Genomic DNA, 20,834 nt, shown 5'->3' with positions numbered 1-20,834 from the left:
AGACATGGTGAGAGAGAGAGAGAGAGAGAGAGAGAGAGAGAGAGAGAGAGAGAGAGAGAGAGAGAGAGAGAGAGAAGGTGAGAGAGCGAGGGAGAGACGGTGAGAAAAGGAGAGATAGTCTCCACGTGCTAGCTGACCTAAAAAAGAGATGGCAGTCTTAGAAGCTGTTGTAAGCTGACCCGCTCACTGCTTTCAGTGTTTCTACTGGACTCATGTGTCTGTCAGATCAGAGAGGTGTAGCTGGAGCTATTGATGTAAAAATATGATCCACTGTATCAAAAATACCTGAAGTAGGAGACAGAAAGGGAAAGACAGACTATTACTATTACTGTCCACTACCAGCCATCTTGTATAATGCTGCCAACTGGCAGTGGAGAGGAAAGCCCTCTGTTCCCCTCCCTCCAGCACGTGTATGTGTGTGTGTGTGTGTGCGTGCGTGCGTGCGTGCGTGCGTGCGTGCGTGTGTGCGTGTGTGTGTGTGTGTGTGTGTGTGTGTGTGTGTGCGTGCGTGCGTGCGTGTGTGTGTGTGTGTGTGTGTGTGTGTGTGTGTGTGTGTGTGTGTGTGTGTGTGTGTGTGTGTGTGTGCCCGCGCGCGCGCACACACACACACATGCACACATGCATGTGTGTTCACGAGAAGCAAGCTGCCAGCATGAAGCCTGAGAAAATCTTGGTACATCTGGAGAAAAGTTGTGTGTGTGTGTGTGTGTGTGTGTGTGTGTGTGTGTGTGTGTGTGTGTGTGTGTGAGAGAGAGAGAACTAGATTATATTTTAATCTGTTTTATGTATTTTTTCAATTTTCTTTTACAAAATGGTTGCTGCCTGTGTGCTGATCCCACTGTTATAAGTTTACACACACACACACACACACACACACACACACACACACACACACACACACAGTAACTCCCCCCTCTCTTTCTCTAGTTGGTGATCCGTGTCCATCTGTCAGATGAGAGCTCAAAAACCATGATGGTTGATGAGAGACAGACTGTCAGACAGGTAATAATAATAAAAATAATAACTATATTTATATATGCACTTTTCTAGAACCATGTGGGAATGATTCTTTCATCCCATCACTCCAAACATAGCTTACAGTGCATTTACAACTTACAACTCTCACAAACCAGACATATTATATTATAATAACATATAACATATAATAATAGGTAATTATTATAATATATAATATTATCCATCCATCCATTATCCAAACCGCTCATCCCAACTGGGGTCGTGGGATGCTGGAGCCTATCCCAGCAGTCATTGGGTGGCAGGCGGGATATAATATTATATAATATTAATATATTATATTACTTTATTACTAGTTCTATCAGTAGAAGTTAGCAAATCTGCAAATTTTATTTAGTTTTACAGTAGTGGCAGTAATAATTCCTTCAGCAATGATAGCAGTTATCGTATCGATATTAGGTTTTTGCTATTTTAACACCTTATCCTGTGTTATTATTGTATATTTCTTGAAGTTTTAACATTATTAGCTGCAGTGGTTTTACTACTACTTGTGTAAGTAGCTGTAGTAGTATTGGTTGTAGCAGCAGCAGTAGTAGTTGCTGTAGCAGTAATACTAAATATAGTAGTAATAGCAGTATATTGTCTCTGACATTCTTACACATTACACTGCCCTGCCCTTGCTGTGCATCACTGACCAACGTGTCATGCTCCTCAGGTCCTCGACAGTCTCCTGGACAAATCTCACTGTGGGTACAGTCCGGACTGGTCCTTGGTCGAAACCATCAGTGAGCTGCAGATGGGTAGGAGCACACACACTCACACTCACAAATTGTTTAATCCGGTAATTCATCATGGGCATGCATCCAGAGTGAGTGTGAAAGTGTGTCCACGCCACTGGTGGTTGAACCTCTGCTCTAGATTTACATCAGAACTTGGTCCCATTTTATAATACCACAGCGATTACCCACTACAGTCCTGTGTGTGTGTGTGTGTGTGTGTGTGTGTGCGCGTGTGTGCGCGTGTGTGCGTGTGTGTGTGGGTACTTCAATCAGAACCAGTTGTTATTGGATTCTGATTCAGGAGCTCTCTGGGATGAACTGGAGGGGGGTCATATTTGTCTGAAGTTCACCCTACTGGAGATGCAGCCTCCTTTCATGCCCGGTGTTATTTTACTGAAATCACTGCAGTTATGACCAGTTTCACTAGAACCACCGGGATTTCACTCTTACCTAAAACCACCATGGGCGGTCAAAATGGCCGCCGGTTTTTAATCTCTATATTCTGTCAAGATAAATACCCAGTTGAGATATTAATGCATTACATATGTTAGTACGTCTGTTAGGAAATGACTGACACCAAAGTTACCATTTTAACAACTATCATACTATTTTTAAACAATTTAAACTTCAGAGAGACATGGTCAAACTTTAATAGCAACATTTAAAATTTAAAATATTAAATCAAATCAATTTTATTTGTATAGCCCAATATCACAAATTACAAATTTGCCTCTGTGGGCTTAACAGCAACACAACATCCTGTCCTTAGACCATCGCATCGGATAAGGAACAACTCCCTAAAAAAAACCTTTAACTGGGAGAAAAAATAGGAAGAAACCTCAGGGAGCGTAACAGAGGAGGGATCTCTCTCCCAAGACAGACAACGTGCAATGGATGTTGTGTTAACACAATTTACACAATACAACATTGAAAGAGGATAAACAGAATTATAATTGACTTGTAAATTTTATGAAGAATATGATGCACAGGATGCCAAGCAGTGCCCAAATGCCATCGGAACAGTCTTGGACTGTTCCGAAGGCAAAATATTACCTGGAAAAGAAAACGGAAAACACATATTGCTAATCTGACAAATTTAACAAGGCCTATAAAATGTGAAATGTAAAAAAGAATGAAAATAAATATTGAAACGGTCCCAAACAGTGACCGGAACTGAAAAACTACTAGAACGTCCATGGAAACTATATTCTGTCAAGATAATACCCAGTTGAGATATGAATGCATTACATATGTTAGTATGTCTGTTAGGAAATGACTGATACCAAAATTAGCATTTTAACAAATGTAATAATATTTTTAAACTATTTAAAATGGCTGCTGTCCAACACCTGTAAACGCTGCAATGCCTCGGTGGTCGTCATGGTGCGTCTGTAACGGCGTCTGTGACCAGACATGTTGGACATAATCAAAAATCAACTTGAGACTTTCTCTGCACTGGAGAACACTAGTGTGTTTCTAGGTCAGAGCAATGAACTTCACGAAGGAAATGATGCGACCAACACACGTCATAAATAGTGACATGACGCACAAATTATGTGCGGTCATTTTGACCGGTCATGGTCGTGTTAGGTAGATCTTACCATAACTTTTTTTTGTTTTTGTTTTTTGTTGGTGCGATTGATCTAAAACTCGTTTTAATGCAACTATAGACAATGTTAGGAGCATTCAGGGAGCAGCAGGTCTGTATCGTCTTTTTTTTTTCCACAAAGTTATTGAACTTTGAAAATCCAAAACGGTCAACATGATGGCCTTGGAGGTTCTAGTTTGATGAAGGAAGCCACACGTCAGAGCGCTGAACTCTGCCCAGTCTACATGCTGTGCTGACTTGTGGAGTAGCCTAACCACTAATGAAGACATTAGAGGGTCAATAGCTCTTGCAAGTTAACTAAATATTTTTGTAGACTTTTTTTATCGATAAATGCATTCAAAACGGAAGGAAGAGTGGCTTCAGAACTCAAATCTGGTTCTTGGAAATTGTTCCCGAGTCAGAACTGGTTCTCTATGCTAGCCCCAGTGAGAACTGTGTCTTGTGTTTTTTTGTGTATGTATTTCAGATTGGTTGCATACTGCACTTGAGTGTGTCGGCGTGTGTGTGTTTGTGTGTGTGTGTGTGTGTGGGTATTTTTTTAACATGGTCTTTCTAACACACTGATATTAGATACTACTAGCCTTAAACAAGTATCAAACAACATTGACTTTCTTCCGGAGAAAAGGGTGACCACTGAACAGTCCTGTTAGCGCTAACACACACACACATACACACACACACACACACACACACACAGTTATGGGGCTGTTCATCAGTGTGACACTATACTACAAGCTTCAGCTCCATTTAACATTCTCTGACAGTCGCTCTCTCAGACACACACACACACACACACACACACACACACACACACACACACACACACACACACACACACACACACACACACACATGCTTTATGTAGGTCTGGAGCAGTGATGCGTGTGATCTAACCCACATCTTCAGGGCTTCTAGTGAATGGCTGACCTGATAAGGTTATGAAAGAGGAAAAGAGAAAAGAATGGAAAGCAAGAGAAGGAAAATGGGGAGGTCAGAACCCAGTCGCTCCTGTCATGCATTTCCTAGAGAAGGGAAGAGGTAAAGATCAGCGAGAGGAGAGTGAGAGAGGGCGAAGGTGAGAGAAACAGAGGAAGCAACAGAGACTGGCATGTCGCTCCCTGTGTCGTATTTAACTTAAACCCACACCTTTCTTTGTGTATACCAAAACACTCGCAGGGTGTGTCAGACGAGGATTTGAAAGCCTGGGGGTGCTTTGAATGAGCTCGCAGAGGCTCCAGATGGGTCCTGGCATTATTTGGGGATACAATTGGCTTAAATTGCTTTCTGTATGAAAGCATTGCCTCGTGTTGCTCCTATTTTTTATTTTTCCATTTTTCTCCCCAATTGTACTTGGCCAATTACCCCACTCTTCCAAGCTGTCCTGGTTGCTGCTCCACCCACTCTGGCAATCCGGGGAGGAAGGGCTGCGGACTACCACATGCCTCCTTCGATACATGTGGAGTCGCCAGCCGCCTCTTTTCACCAGGGGGACCTACCACGTGGGAGGATCACGCTATTCCCCCCAGTTCCCCCTCCCCCCTGAACAGACGCCCCAACTGACCAGAGGAGGCGCTAGTGCAGCGACCAGGACACATACCCACATCCGGCTTCCCACCCGCAGACACGGCCAATTGTGTCTGTAGGGATGCCCGACCAAGCCGGAGGTAAAATGGGGATTCGAACCAGCGATCTCCGTGTTGGAAGGCAATGGAATAGACCGCCACGCCACCTGAATGCCCCATTTTTCCTAAATATTGATAAGACCTTGTAATGTAAGGGTGGATGTTTGAACCCCTGTACGATGGTAAGTTATTAGTCGGTAGAAGGAAGGCTGTGTGTACCACTACGGGGCCGTAGGCTTGTAGTCAGTCAAAGGCGCCCTGAGTAAACCACTTGTAAAGGGTGTAAATTATTGTGTGTTGGGTTGACGCAGTTGTCCAAAAACTCATGTTGACCAGACTGTAAAATATCTGTGACCGTTTTATTCCTCCAAGGACAACATTGGAAAGCCATTGAGACGGGGGTGGGGGGGGAAAGACGGACAGAGACACATTGAAGGAGGGAGAGGGAAAATGAGGCCAGTAGATCGCTACTAGCCGTTCGGTCCCCACTGAATGTGTGAAATACTGTGTGGAGACCTACAGCAGTCCTGATGCCCAGACACACTAACAGATGAACCTCTGGTCTGGTCTGGTCTGGTCTGGTCTGGTCTGGTCTGGTCTGGTCTGGTCTTTAGGCAGACAAACAGACTGACTGACAGGAGGACTTAGTGCTGTTTAACAGTCATGTCTGTGAACTAGACAAGGGAAGACAAGCTGGATAGACATACGGACACCAGGGCTTTGCCCATCTGGACAGACAAGATGACAGAACAAGCAAAGTCTTTGTATGAACATGACAGATTCATATTGTAGACATATTGGCCAAATTCATTAACCCTTTTTGTTCTCCCAACTGTCTGGCGCCACGGATGACAAGTGGCCTCGGTTTCTCCTGTGGTGAACACCGTAAAACTGAGGAACAGAAGTTTATTCATCAGACCCTTACTTGTGAAAGTCCCCTTACTTGTGAAATGCCAGTGTTGCATATATGCCACACACACACACACACACACACACACACACACACACACACACACACAAGCAGCTGTGAAGTGTTCTGTATATACAGATGTAAAGGCTGCTAACAGATGTTGCAGTGCTTTAAACAAAATCCTACTTTAGCCACTACCAGCATTATTACCCTTTAGACATCAAGCTATCCCTCTCTAAATATCTAAACATATGTCTTTACAGACATCGATTTGAACATCTGTCTGTCTATATATATATAAAATATCATCAAGATGTCGGAAAATAACGTTTAATACATAGCAGTACAAGCTTATGTTGTGTGTCGCGCACTCATCAGCTGCCCCTATATATTTCTATATATATATATGTGTGTGTGTAAAGATAAATGTAGGAAAAAACTTAAATGCATTGCATTTTATGTATATATATATATATATATATATATATATATATATATATATATATATATATATATATATATATATATATATGATATTCTGCTCCTCATTAGTTGAGCACTCATAACACCATTGATGGTTTCGGGGGATATATATATATACGTATATATCCATCCCTTTCATACATACATACATACAAAAACGAAAACCAGTAGTCCAGAAGTGCGAAACAGTGTTTTTGTATGTTGCATCTGCACCTCAGGGCCGAAAGGTTTTGTTTTTGCGTTTTGCACTTCAGAGCCGCCGTAGTATACAGAGGAAACTTAGGCGAACAGAGGAAGAACATACAGACTTCACCCATTAAGGGCTGGGATTGGACCCAGAGCCCTCTTGCTGTGACGCAACAGCATACTGCCAGACAATAATCCTAGATTAAGATTGGAGGCAGTTGAATGCAGTAGATTGCTCATCATCATAATGGATGTGCTGCCCAGTCTAATCTGACAGATTAATCTAAACAACCGATTCCGAAAAATACAAAGTGAATCTGATATGTGTGAGGGTTTTTTTTTCAAAGATGTGTTTGTACCTGTTTGTGTCTATAACAGTGTATGTCAGCAGGTTGACAATACAGTCTTTTGAAAAATAATTCTAATTTAGTTTCTCTCTCTCTCTGTCTCTCTCTCGCTCGCTCGCTCGCTCTCTCCCTCTCTCTCTCTCTTTCTCTCTCGCTCGCTCTCCCTCTCTCTCTCTCTCTCTCTCTCTCTCTCTCTCTCTCTCTCTCTCTCTCTCTCTCTCTCTCTCTCTCTCTCTCTCTGTCTCCCCCTCTCTCGCTCGCTCTCCCTCTCTCTCTCTCTCCCTCTCTCTGTCTCTCTCTCTCTCTCTTGCTCTAGAGCGGATCTTTGAGGACCATGAGAACTTGGTGGAGAACCTTCTGAACTGGACCAGGGACAGTCAGAACCGTCTTATGTTCATAGAACGCATTGAGAAGTACGCCTTGTTCAAGAACCCACAGGTACCACACACACACAAACACACACACTACAACATTCATCCGGTATTGAACACATATACTTACAAACACATGCACACAGTGTGTCCTTGAAATAACTAGGTCAGTGTGTGGTAAATGGTGAATACATGAATAATTGACTGGTCTTGGGGTATTAGGAGATAGTAGGTGCACCAATCTCATACAGCCACTCAGGTCTTCACCCATTCAAAAACACACACACACACACACACACACACACACACACACACACACACACACACACACACACACACACACACACACACACACACACACACACACACACACACACACACACACACATGCTTTTCTGCAATTTCGACACACGTAAGCATGCACATTCATTCACATTTATCCATCTGTCTTTCTGTTGGCCTGTCTGTCTGTCGTTTACTGTCTCCTTCTCTCTTCCCGTTTCTCTCTGTCTGTCTGTCTCTCTCTCTCTGTCTCTCCTTCACTATAGAACTATTTGCTGGGGCGGAAGGAGACATGTGAGATGGCAGACAGGAATAAAGAGGCTCTGTTGGAGGTAAGAAAGCAACTCTTAGGGGGGACTAACATGGATCCTTTTCAAAGTGAAGTTCACTCGCTTTAGCTTTTCAAGTAAAGCTGTTTTACGAATCATATGACGTTTGCTTTTTATTTATTTGACCATTTACACTTTGCGTTGAGTAAAATAGACTTTCTTCCCCTGCCCCTCTCTTTTTTCTGTTTCTCTAACTATCTGTTCTGTCTTTTCGAGCCCCTTCTTGTCTCCTCTCCCTTAATAACTCTGTCTGTCTGTCTGCCTGTCTCCCTGTCCCCCCCCCACACCATCCTTCCAGGAGTGTTTCTGTGGTAGCTCTGTGTCTGTCCCAGAGATGGAGGGAGTCTTATGGTTGAAGGAGGATGGGAAGAAGTCCTGGAAGAAGCGCTACTTCTTGCTCCGTGCCTCAGGGATTTATTATGTCCCCAAGGGCAAAGCCAAGGTCTGTTAACTGTGTGTGTTTCCATTTTACTGACTGACTTTTTGTCCCAATACTTAAGAATCAACACCAATTTTAGATCAATAATTTCCCTAATATTCCAGCTTTGGAAAAAAAATCTGTTTTGCCTCACTGTCCCAATACTCTGACTTTAAAATTTCAATTTGGGATTTGGGGCGTCTGGGTAGCATAGCGGTCTGTTCCGTTACCTACCAACATGGGGATTGTTGGTTCGAATCCCCGGGTTACCTCTGGCTTGGTCGAGCATCCCTACAGACATGATTGGCCGTGTCTGCGGGTGGGAAGCCGGATGTGGGTATGTGTCCTGGTCGCCGCACTGGTGCCTCCTCTGGTCGGTTGGGGCACCTGTTCAGGGGGGAGGGGGAACTGGGGGGAATAGCGTGATCCTCCCACGCGCTACGTCCCCCTGGTGAAACTCCTCACTGTCAGGTGAAAAGAAATGGCTGGTGACTCCACATGTATCGGAGGAGGCATGTGGTGGTCTGCAGCCCTCCCCGGATCGGCAACCAGCATGGCTCGGAAGAGTGGGGTAATTGGCCAGATACAATTGGGGAGAAAAAGGAGGGGAAAATCCACAAAAAAAAAGAAAAAATTTTTTTCAATTTAAACTTATAGTCCCAATACTTGTGATTTAAAAAGTCTAATTTCAGCCCAAAGTCTTAATAGCTTACTTCACATTTCCTGATTATAGGTGTATAACAGTCTTTTCTGTTCCATTTTACACATTATGTCTAGCTTTTACTGTCCACACACACACACACACACACACACACACACACACACACACACACACACACACACACACACACACACACACACACACACACACACACACACACACACACACACACACACATACATATACATATGCACATAAACACACATGTCACACTAAAGGACTAGTGACATAGAGTTACAGTCCTGCAAAAGCACACACAAACATACAGACACACAAATTTTCAGCTAGTGTCCCCAGCCAATTCTTGTCCATCTGCCTCTGTTTTCTCTCCCTAACCTCTTTCTGTTTCTCTGTCTCTCTGTAGACTTTGCTGGTATCAAACTGCTGGGGACCTTTTAATGTTTCTGAGGCTATCAAACATGCCTACTAGGAGGCATTAAAATCTGCACGCATATTTTAATTTAAATGAATCACTTCATCTGCCCCTTACCTTCTCTCTTTTCATTCCCTGTCTCTCTCTCGCTCGCTATCTGTATTTGTGCGTTTGTCCAGGCGTCCAGGGACTTGGTGTGTTTTCTTCAGTTGGATCACGTTAATGTTTACTACGGTCAGGACTACAAGAGCAAGTACAAGGCCCCCACTGATTATTGTATGGTGCTCAAGGTAAAATAAACCAACACACGACCCCCCCCCCCACACACACACACACACAGTACTGCTACTACACACTGTTCAAGGCAGATGACACACAGATAAACAGATATGCACCAACAACTGCTATATAGTGCTCAAGGTAAAGCAAACGCACATATAAAAATAAACACTAACACACTCATACAAGTTACAACTGCATAGTGCTCAAGGACAAATACACATACACAAATACTGATTACCACTAAATGATGGTTCATGTGAAACCTATCTGTATGTTTTATTAAGTTTAAGGTTAGATACTCCCATTAAAGGTACGTTGTGTAGATAACCTGACTCCAGGGGGCATTGTCTGTCTCTAAATTTTGCAGATTTTACAGGATTGAGATAATGGCTAGGCTAATATAGCCCGGATTAGGATTATTACAACTCACAGTGCCATCTAGCGGCTTGATGCAGTACTAACAGCTACTTTATGAAATCCTGGAGTGTTTTATCTGCACCATGTTATGTGTCTTACTTTCATAAATGCTTATGCCATCTCTCACAAAACGACACACATCTGTATTTATATACTCCATTGTCATGCACTCAGGAAGAAATCATCAATGACTTCGTCTGAAAATAATGTAGTCTGTTACCACGTTTCGTGATTTTATGTTTATCAGCATTCCTGGCAGATATATGACATATACACTACCGTTCAAAAGTTTGGGATCACCCAAACAATTTTGTGTTTTCCATGAAAAGTCACACTTATTCACCACCATATGTTGTGAAATGAATAGAAAATAGAGTCAAGACATTGACAAGGTTAGAAATAATGATTTGTATTTGAAATAAGATTTTTTTTACATCAAACTTTGCTTTCGTCAAAGAATCCTCCATTTGCAGCAATTACAGCATTGCAGACCTTTGGCATTCTAGCTGTTAATTTGTTGAGGTAATCTGGAGAAATTGCACCCCACGCTTCCCGAAGCAGCTCCCACAAGTTGGATTGGTTGGATGGGCACTTCTTGCGTACCATACGGTCAAGCTGCTCCCACAACAGCTCAATGGGGTTCAGATCTGGTGACTGCGCTGGCCACTCCATTACCGATAGAATACCAGCTGCCTGCTTCTGCTCTAAATAGTTCTTGCACAATTTGGAGGTGTGTTTAGGGTCATTGTCCTGTTGTAGGATGAAATTGGCTCCAATCAAGCGCTGTCCACTGGGTATGGCATGGCGTTGCAAAATGGAGTGATAGCCTTCCTTATTCAGAATCCCTTTTACCCTGTACAAATCTCCCACCTTACCAGCACCAAAGCAACCCCAGACCGTCACATTACCTCCACCATGCTTAACAGATGGCGTCAGGCATTCTTCCAGCATCTTTTCATTTGTTCTGCGTCTCACAAACGTTCTTCTTTGTGATCCAAACACCTCAAACTTGGATTCATCCGTCCACAACACTTTTCTCCAGTCTTCCTCTGTCCAATGTCTGTGTTCTTTTGCCCATCTTAATCTTTTTCTTTTATTGGTCAGTCTCAGATATGGCTTTTTCTTTGCCACTCTGCCCTGAAGCCCAGAATCCCGCAGCCGCCTCTTCACTGTAGATGTTGACACTGGTGTTTTGCGGGTACTATTTAATGAAGATGCCAGTTGGGGACCTGTGAGGCGTCTGTTTCTCAAACTAGAGACTCTAATGTACTTATCTTCTTGCTCAGTTGTGCAACGCGGCCTCCCACTTCTTTTTCTACTCTGGTTAGAGCCTGTTTGTGCTGTCCTCTGAAGGGAGTAGTACACACCGGTGTAGGAAATCTTCAATTTCTTAGCAATTTCTCGCATGGAATAGCCTTCATTTCTAAGAACAAGAATAGACTGTCGAGTTTCAGATGAAAGTTCTCTTTTTCTGGCCATTTTGAGCGTTTAATTGACCCCACAAACGTGATGCTCCAGAAACTCAATCTGCTCAAAGGAAGGTCAGTTTTGTAGTTTCTGTAATGAGCTAAACTGTTTTCAGATGTGTGAACATGATTGCACAAGGGTTTTCTAATCATCAATTAGCCTTCTGAGCCAATGAGCAAACACATTGTACCATTAGAACACTGGAGTGATAGTTGCTTGAAATGGGCCTCTATACACCTATGTAGATATTGCACCAAAAACCAGACATTTGCAGCTAGAATAGTCATTTACCACATTAGCAATGTATAGAGTGTATTTCTTTAAAGTTAAGACTAGTTTAAAGTTATCTTCATTGAAAAGTACAGTGCTTTTCCTTCAAAAATATGGACATTTCAATGTGATCCCAAACTTTTGAACGGTAGTGTATGTGATTCATATGTTTTGTGTGAAGCACCCTCAGATCCAGAAGAAGTCCCAGTATATCAAGTATCTCTGCTGTGATGATGTCAGAACCCTCCACCAATGGATCAACAGTATTCGCATCGCCAAGGTAACATCCTCTGCTGCTGTAAAACAAGTTGAAATGTTCCAAGAGTGTGTTTGCTGGGTCCCTTGCTGTGTCTAAAACCATTCACTCATTGATTCATTCGCTATTCCCGAAATATGAAACCCTAAGTAGGGTACTTAATAGGGAGTACTAACTGGAGATTTTGGACACTACTGAATCATCATTTTGCAGCTTCTTCTCGTCCTGTTACATCATATTTGACAGTGAAAAGAATGCACAAGCAGAGTGGAGAAGAAGTCAAGGCCTGCATGGTTTTGTTTTTGTTTTTGTTTTTTTCTCCTTTTGAACAAAGTAGTGTACATACATGCATTTGCCACAACATTTTAATTTGAATTGTGGGAATTTTTTTAGGGGGGTGGGGGATTTCCTCCCTTTTCCCCCCCAATTGCACCTGACCAATTACTTGACTCTTCCAAGCCAACCTGGTTGCTGCCCCACCCGCTCTGCCGATCCGGGGAGGGCTGCAGACTACCACATGCCTCCTCCAATACATGTGGAGTCGCCAGCTGCTTCTTTTCACCTGACAGTGAGGAGTTTCACCAGGGGGATGTAGCGCATGGGAGAATCACGCTATTCCCCCCAGTTTCCCCTCCCCCCCGAACAGGCACCCCAACCGACCAGAGGAGGTGCTAGTGCAGCGACCAGGACACATACCCACATATGGTTTTCCACCTGCCGACACGGCCAATTGTGTCTGTAGGGACGCCCGACCAAGCTGGAAGTAACACGGGGATTCGAACCGGCGATCCCCGTGTTGGTAGGTAATGGAATAGACCGCTACGCTACCCGGACACCCCAAGTGTGGGAATTTTTGATGGCAATAAATAGCAAAAAGATTTTACAAACACAAAATGAAGGAAGGGGAATAAAGCACACCATATATCAAACAGGGAGTGGTTTTGGACATAGCTCCTGTTTCTCTGCTTGTTATGGTTTTACCACACCTAACTGCTTCCTGTTTGTCCCTGTCTCAGTATGGGAAACAGCTGTACATCAACTTCCAGGAGGCAATGAGGAGAACTGAGGCAGCATACGACTGGTCCTCCCTCTCTTCCTCCTCCATCAAGTCAGGATCCAGCTCCTCCAGCTTGCCAGGTACAGCTGTCTTCCTGCCTCTGTTGTGGTATCTCTCTGTTTTGCTATCTTTTTGTCTGTCTCTCTTAATTTCAGCATGCCTTTCTCTATCTCTCTGTCTGTCTGTTCCTGTACTGCTCCCTTTATCTCTTGGGTTAAATGTCATGTGTTTGGTTTTGGAGGTCTGAGTTTTATTCAATGACATGTTTACCATGTCTTGCTGAAACAGTGTTTACCCAGGTTTTTCATTCAATAGGATCTAATGGAATAAAAATTTGAAAAAAATATTGGAAATATCCTTTTATGGTGAAAGTATTTTATTTATGCTGGAAATCAATTGTTTTTGAAAATAAGATGAGGCAGACTTGACCGTCATTCTTCCTACCATTTCCAGAGTCTCAATCCAACCATTCAAGCCAATCAGACAGCGGTGTGTCAGAGATGACATCATCGGGACATACCCGCTCTCAGAGTGTTGTTAGCTCCATTTTCTCTGAGGCCTGGAGAAGAGGAACCCAGGGAGAGGTACAAAAAACAGACACACACACACACACACCACACATGCTCTCAATCAGACACAATGCATTTAGAATGTCATGCCTTTACACACTCATACACACATATGCCATCTCCACAACATACCATAGCACAATGCAACCATACATGTCCTACAGGAATGTTACAAATGTTACTAATTTGTAACATTCCTGTAACCAATCATGTTACAGTTGATCAGACAGCATATGACGTGTTGTGTATTTACATTCATGGAAGTGGGACAATGATTCAGAGATGACTGGGTGAGACTAATAGATGGAATCAGTTGATTGAACATGCTTTAGAGATTACTTGATGGATTATTATCCATGAATATTACATGGTGTCAGAAACAGCTGATCTCACTCACTGCTAAGAAAGAGAAGATGGATTCTCATGGCGTTCCAAGCCCCAAGATGGATTGGGATTCGACGAACCTACTGGACACGTGGGGAAAGTTCTGACACCACGTCAAGCTAATGTTCTCAGGTCCACTTAGTTCGCAAAGAGAAGAAAGAAATGCAGAAAGTCCAGGCAGCTGCAACTCAAGATGCACAGCTCACTGCGTTAAAGGAGGTAATTCAGGTCGGCTGGCCTGAATCAAGAAAGGAGCATCCACCCAGTTTCGCTGAATACTGGAATCACAGAGATGAGATCACAGAAATCAATGACTTGCTGTTCAAAGGTGAGAAGATCATCGTTCCACTCACACTACGAAAAGAAATGCTAAGACGCATGCACACAGGACACATGGGGATAGAAAAGAGCAAACAAAGAGCTAGAGACATTCTATTCAAACACAAAAGAACCAATGATCTCACATCCTGTTGCTGAGAGGCCACATGGCAAGTCGTTGGCACAGATTTGTTCACGTCTGAGGGAGAAAAGCACGTAGTGGTTGTAGAGTAATAAAGTAGGTACTTTGAGATAGAAAGATTGCATCACACTATCTCGTCTGCAGTCATTCACAAAATTAAAGCCGTATTTGCTAGACAAGGCATACCTGAAAGAGTGATAATGGTCCTTGCTACAGCTCCAAGGAATTCAGAAGCTTTGCAGAAACATGGGAGTTTGGCCATGCCACTTCTAGCCCCCACTGTGCACAGGGTAATGGTCATGCAAAGAGAACAGTCCAGACAGCCAAGATGATACTGAACAAAGCCAGAGCAGAAAGGAAGGATCCATACCTCAGCTTGTTGGAATACTGCAACACTCTAGTTGACGGTCTGAAGTCATCAGCCCAGCTGCTAATGAGTCGATGACTGAGATCAGTATTTCGTACAACAGGTAAACAACTACAGACTCTGGTTGTGTGTCGAAAGGCTGCGCATGCCAAGAGAGTGCAATGCCATCACAGCCAGAAGTAATATTATGACCTCAGTGCAAGATCACTGTCAACTTTACCGTGTGGTGCTACAGTCAATGTCCAATAGCCAAATGGACGTTGGAAATCTGCCTCTGTGACAGAGTCTGCAAGCACAGAGAGATCCTACAATGTCGGCATTGCCATCACCTGCTACAGACAAAAGACAAGACTACACACAAGCTGTGAAGTACAACCAGAACCAAACATCCATCTATCCATCCATCCATTATCCAAACCGCTTATCCTGCTCTGAGGGTCGTGGGGATGCTGGAGCCTATCCCAGCAGTCATTGGGCAGCAGGTAGGGAGACACCCTGGACAGGCTGCCAGGCCATCACAGGGCTGACACACACATTCACACCTAGGGACAATTTAGTATGGCCGATTCACCTGACCTACATGTCTTTGGACTGTTGGAGGAAACCGGAGCACCCAGAGGAAACCCACGCATACACGGGGAGAACATGCAAACTTCACAGAGGACGACCTCCAAGTTTGGACTACCCCGGGGCTCGAACCCAGGACCTTCTTGCTGTGAGGCGACCGCACTAACCACTGTGCCACCGTGCCGCCCCAGAACCAAACAATGACACAGAACTAGAATCATCAACATTGAACATTACACACCTTCACGCATATGCACTACCAGATTTGGATGCACGATTAACCCAAAGAAGATCCTTGACCTGTAAATGTAAAGGGTGTGGATGGATCACTGCTGTATGGACATTTGTAAAAAAAAAAACGAAAAAAACAAACAAACATTGCCTTGAATGTTCTGTTGAATGTAACATTTTGAACTGCACTGAACATGCTAATTATAAGATCTGAAGTTTATTAAGATACTTACTTACCTGTTCATCTTACTTGCTTGGAGGATAGACCTCATTTGAATAATCCTGTTTATCACATGCTAAAAGAAATGGCATGGTTATGTTTACATTGTTGCCATAACATGTTGTCAGTGTTTCGAATAATATGCACTTATATCGAAATGTTGTTTACTTACTGGGACAGTCGAAATTCATTGACTTAATGGCGATGTTTTGTAATGTTGCATAGGAACTTTATTTTAAGAAGGTGGATGTAGTATTCCTGTAACCAATCATGTTATAGCTGATCTGACAGGATATGATGTGTTAAATACTTATGTTCATCGAAGTGAGGCAATGATTCAGAGACGTCCGGGTGCGACTAACAAATGGAGCCAGTTGATTAAACACGCTTCAGAGATTACTTGATGGATTCATATCCACAAATATTACAACATCCATACTATGCTCTTAAATTCTGTCCTGTCTCTACCTGTCATCATACTTTCCCTAGTGTGCTCCATCTCCCATGTCTCCCCTTTCCTCTCCTGCCAGGGGTCAAAGGTGAAGGGGCTTATGACGGTGCCTTTGTCTACAGGAGGAGGGGCTAGAGGTTCGGACAGGGTGTGAATGTAGACATTAATGAAGTTAACCATGCAGATACATGACTTTGGTACAGCTGCAGCCATTTAAAATACCTTACTAATAGCATTTGTTCTTAGGTGGATGTAGTCATCCATCTAAGAATTAAGGTATTTTAAGTTCCTATAGTCTTTTAGCTGGACCTAATGGGAATAGAACCCTGCAAGGTGCCCTCTCGACTGAGCCACATGGGAAATAGGACCCCTCATCCTGTTTAGTCTGGTGTTTTTCATGTCTACATGTTGATCAACCTACGGTGATCATGTCCGTGACGAGTGGTAGAGGAGGAGCGATAAGAAAAGTGAAGAGTGGAGGAGAGCAATGGAAGTCATTTTTCCCCCTTCAGCAAAGAAGTAGATTAGATTAAATGAAGGTGGGGTGTGTGGGGGAAGAAATGGAAAATGAGTGTTTTGCTGTAAAATGTTGGCCACTTACCTGTTATTTAGCTGTGATGTCTACAGGCAGGGTGCCTCCAAAGTAATTTCCACTGGGACATTTTTTTCCTGCTCAGTCCTTCTTTACAGGGCGTTCCAGGACACTCCTAACTTAGTGTGCGTCTTAATTGGCTGCAGCTGCACTGCGGAGACATTGTCCTAACCCCATCAGTATCCCGCTAACAGCCTGGAATGTCCTAACAAACAACTGTTGTAGAAGTCAGTGTAGAACGCCAGCGTGGGGTTTAGAACCCCACTACTCTCTCAGCAGATGCAAAACAAGACACAACTGCGGCCTGTGTGTGTGTGTGTGTGTGCGTGTGTGTGCGCGTGTGTGTGTGATCTGGTGTATATGCTGTATTCTTTGCTAGGCAAAATAGAGATCAAGCCCACCTACTGAGAGTATTGGAGCATGTTTTGTTGTGTGAGGCTGTTGGGTTTAATGATTCAGGAGTTGTGTCTCTCCATGCTTTGTGCAGTGGTTTGCTGTTTGACTTACTGCATCTTGTCCAACATCTGCTGCCTTGGATAGTTTTGTTGTTTTAGAAATTGGCCAAGCAACCCATTAACGTCTTTGGATTTGAGTTTCCATATAATCTCTGTCAGTTTGTCTTTCTGTCTGTGTGTCTTGTCTGTCTCCCTCTCTTCTGTCTCTCTCTCACCTTGATTTTCTTGTTTCTCCCTCTCTTTTCAGATGATGAAGATAGATCCTATCAGTAGACCCATTCCTGTCCAGATTCCAACCATGCCCTCCCACCCTCTGCCCCTATCCCAGTCTCAGACCCCTCCCTCCCGTACCAGTTACACAGACAGCCTGTCCCCCTCCGAAGAGTCCTCCCCATCGCCCCCTTCCCCTCCACCGCCGCCCCCTCCTCCCACAGCCCCTGACACCTCCCATCAGCCGCCACCTCCTGCCATGTATGTCAAGTACAGCACCTTGGCCCGACTACAGAACCAGCCACAGGGCCCAGCGCAACCCAGAGCGCTGTCCTCGGGACCCCTGCATCCGGTCCCACCCTCGCAATCAGCCAAGCCTAACTACAACACCCTCCCTGCTGCCTACAGCACCTCCTCTCCTCCCCCACCCTCTCCTCCTCCCCCACCTCCTCCATCAATGCCGGCTCCTGGCTCAGCTATGGCTGTGTTGAAGCTCGGACCGCCCAGCCCATCAAACCTTCCCCCACCTCCCCCATTGGGTGTGGAGGAGGCACAGCAGTCCTTGTACCTTCCACCTCCTCCCCCGGAGAGCCCAGAGACCAACGGCCTGCCCCCACCTCCCCTTCTTGAGTCCATCCCTACCTCCTATCAACCTCTCTCCAATAAGGGCCTCCAACATTTCCTAGCCCAGAAATTCCCCAACATGGTATACGACTTCACTCCAGTTGGACCTTTGGATGACATGGCCCCGCCTCCTCCCCCACCTCCTGCTGCCCTTGAGCTTTCTCCTCCATCTTCACTGCAGCCTTTCCAGGCTGTCTCTCCCCATGCACCTCCCCCCGCACCTCCCAAAACATTTACCATTGGTTTCCCGCCTCAGACTGCGCGGAAGCCATCAGGTCCCTCCTCCCTCCCGCTTGCCCTCTCCCCTGTTTCCCCGACCCCATCCCAAAGTGCTCAAGAGCCAATGAGGAAGCAGCAGAGCTTCTCAGCTGGACACTCCCCCAATCAGCCCCCTCCTACGCTTCCGAAGCAGCACAGTCTCTCCTCCAGGAACCTCCCACTCTCTCCTCCCTCCTCCTCCTCCTCATCCTCTTCAATCGCTGCCGCCACCTCCTCTTTGGTGAAACAAATTGTCAACCAGTTCCCTGGAAACGTATCCCCTTCCTCTCTCCCTCCGTCTAGCTCCATAGAAGGTTCAAAATTCCCTGCCCCCCAGTCTCCTCCAGCAGTCAAGGCCAAACCAAAATGGCAGCCAGGGGGGGCTGTGGCTCCACAGTCCCCAGAATTCCCCCCACCTCCTCCTGAGAGTTCCTTATCAGACTTTCCTCCTCCTCCCTCCTGTTCCTCTAAGACAGGTTCCCCCATCAAGAAATCCCCCTCCACCTCTTCCACCGGATCTACCGGCTCCACTAAACGAGGTCCTCCTCCAACCCCTCAGAGGGCCTCCTCCATCCGGTCTAACTCATCAGGCGAGATCCAGGATGAGAGGCCTAAGAAGGTTGAGAGCTTGGTGAGCAAATTTGGCCAGCCTCCATCAACTGGCACCACTTCCCCAGCCTCCTCTTCGGGTTCTCCTTCAAAAGACTCTGCACCTCCTGCTGCACCTCCTAAACCGGGGAAGCTGAACCTGGCTAATCTCCCATTGGCACTCCAGGGATTACAGACCGGCCAGCACCGCCAGCCCGCTGACTTTCCCTCCCCTCCACCACCGCCTCCTCCCTGCCAACCTCCTCACATTGACTCCTCTCCTGACTACTTCCCGCCTCCCCCGAGTGACTCGGAGCTCTTCCCCCCTCCCCCACATCCTTCCGAGTTCCACCAACCCCCCAGGGTTGCTGTGGTGAACCCCCAGCCTCAGATGCCACAGCCTCCACAACTGCCGGTAGCCTCATCATCGTGGAAACAAGGCTCATTGAAGAAGGGGGCAGTGCCTCCACCAACGTTGAACAGGCGTAGCAGCAACACATTGCAGCACGAGGGTATGATGCCCCTCTCTCCACCTCCTCTCTCCCAGACCCCTCCTCCCTCCCTTTCCTCCTATTCCTCCTCATCCTCTCCCATCCCGCCCACATCCCCAAAATCTGCAGCATCTGCTCCCCTGACCCTACAGCCGCACTTCCTGGAGGACCTGAACCGCACCTTGAAGAGGAAATCTGTGTCCCGCCATGGTTCACTTACCTCCTCCCGCCTCATCTCTTCCTCTTCTTCCTCCAAGACAGAGCCCATGGCCACCATGGACGACATGGCTCTCCTCCCACCACCTCCCCCTGAGCTTCTGCAGCAGCAGCAGGGTGGCCGGGCACACTCCCACACTCTCTCTCGCCACCACACGCACTCCCACTCTGCCAAACACGGCAACATCTCCGGCTATGCAACGCTGCGGCGTGGGCCACCCCCCGCCCCTCCCAAACGGGACCAAAGCACCAAACTGACCGGGGAATGGTAGGGACCAAGGGTGGGGGGGGGGGAGCTAGACTTGAACTGACCAATTTGGTCTCATCGTCCCCACAAAGAAAAAATAATCACATTGTCCGTCTGCCTGTCTGTCTCTCCTCTCATGCTAATCCAACCCACCTTGGACTGGAGCAAGTAGCAAGACCTTGACCCTCTTAATCTCAGATTATCATTGTTCCTATTATGATCACTATTATTATCATTATTACCAAAACATGTTTAATCCAATGAAATGACTAAAAAATCTCTATATATGTGTATACTAGCAAGCCAGGAAAATGGCCCTATCAAGCTTTTTCCACACTGTCTGTTCAGCTTTGCATCAGAAATATTAATGACAAGACATGAATGGCAGCAGCAACAGATGATTCACTGCAATGTAACTGGTACTGCATGGAGAAAAGGAAAAAAATGCAGTGTTACTGTAGCAGCAGTTTTATGTGAGGGGATGGAAGGAAGGAGAGAAGGGAAAGAGCAGAATTATGTGTATAGAATATATATATATATATATATATATATATATATATATATATATATATATATATATATATATATATATATATATATATAATGTGTGTGTGTGTATGTTCACTTTGAGAGGGATTGACCTGAGGGGGGGGGCACAGTTAGGGGAGCAATGCCATTTATTTCAAACTTTTATGTGTGTTTTTATATAAGATTATTTAATACCTGAAAGATATTATTATTATTATTTTA

The 20,834-nt window shown here is 45.0% G+C and overlaps 1 protein-coding gene across 1 annotated transcript in view; it reads left to right on the top strand.

Moving 5' to 3' along the window:
- raph1a (Ras association (RalGDS/AF-6) and pleckstrin homology domains 1a) overlaps positions 1–20,581 on the top strand; it is a 107,213-nt gene extending 86,632 nt beyond the window's left edge. The window contains exons 10-19 of the mRNA XM_056289389.1: positions 928–1,002; positions 1,691–1,775; positions 7,228–7,349; positions 7,831–7,896; positions 8,192–8,335; positions 9,585–9,695; positions 12,023–12,121; positions 13,114–13,234; positions 13,608–13,738; positions 17,698–20,581. Coding sequence (XP_056145364.1) covers positions 928–1,002; positions 1,691–1,775; positions 7,228–7,349; positions 7,831–7,896; positions 8,192–8,335; positions 9,585–9,695; positions 12,023–12,121; positions 13,114–13,234; positions 13,608–13,738; positions 17,698–20,109 — 3,366 coding nt within the window. The 3' untranslated portion in view covers positions 20,110–20,581. The remainder of the gene's footprint in view (positions 1–927; positions 1,003–1,690; positions 1,776–7,227; positions 7,350–7,830; positions 7,897–8,191; positions 8,336–9,584; positions 9,696–12,022; positions 12,122–13,113; positions 13,235–13,607; positions 13,739–17,697) is intronic.
- The last annotated feature ends 253 nt before the right edge of the window (positions 20,582–20,834 follow it).

This window comes from Lampris incognitus, chromosome 11 (assembly GCF_029633865.1).
Source record: "Lampris incognitus isolate fLamInc1 chromosome 11, fLamInc1.hap2, whole genome shotgun sequence".
NCBI lineage: Eukaryota > Metazoa > Chordata > Actinopteri > Lampriformes > Lampridae > Lampris > Lampris incognitus.
The sequence above is the reverse complement of the archived record's forward strand: the minus strand, read 5'-3'. Positions and strand labels throughout refer to the sequence as shown.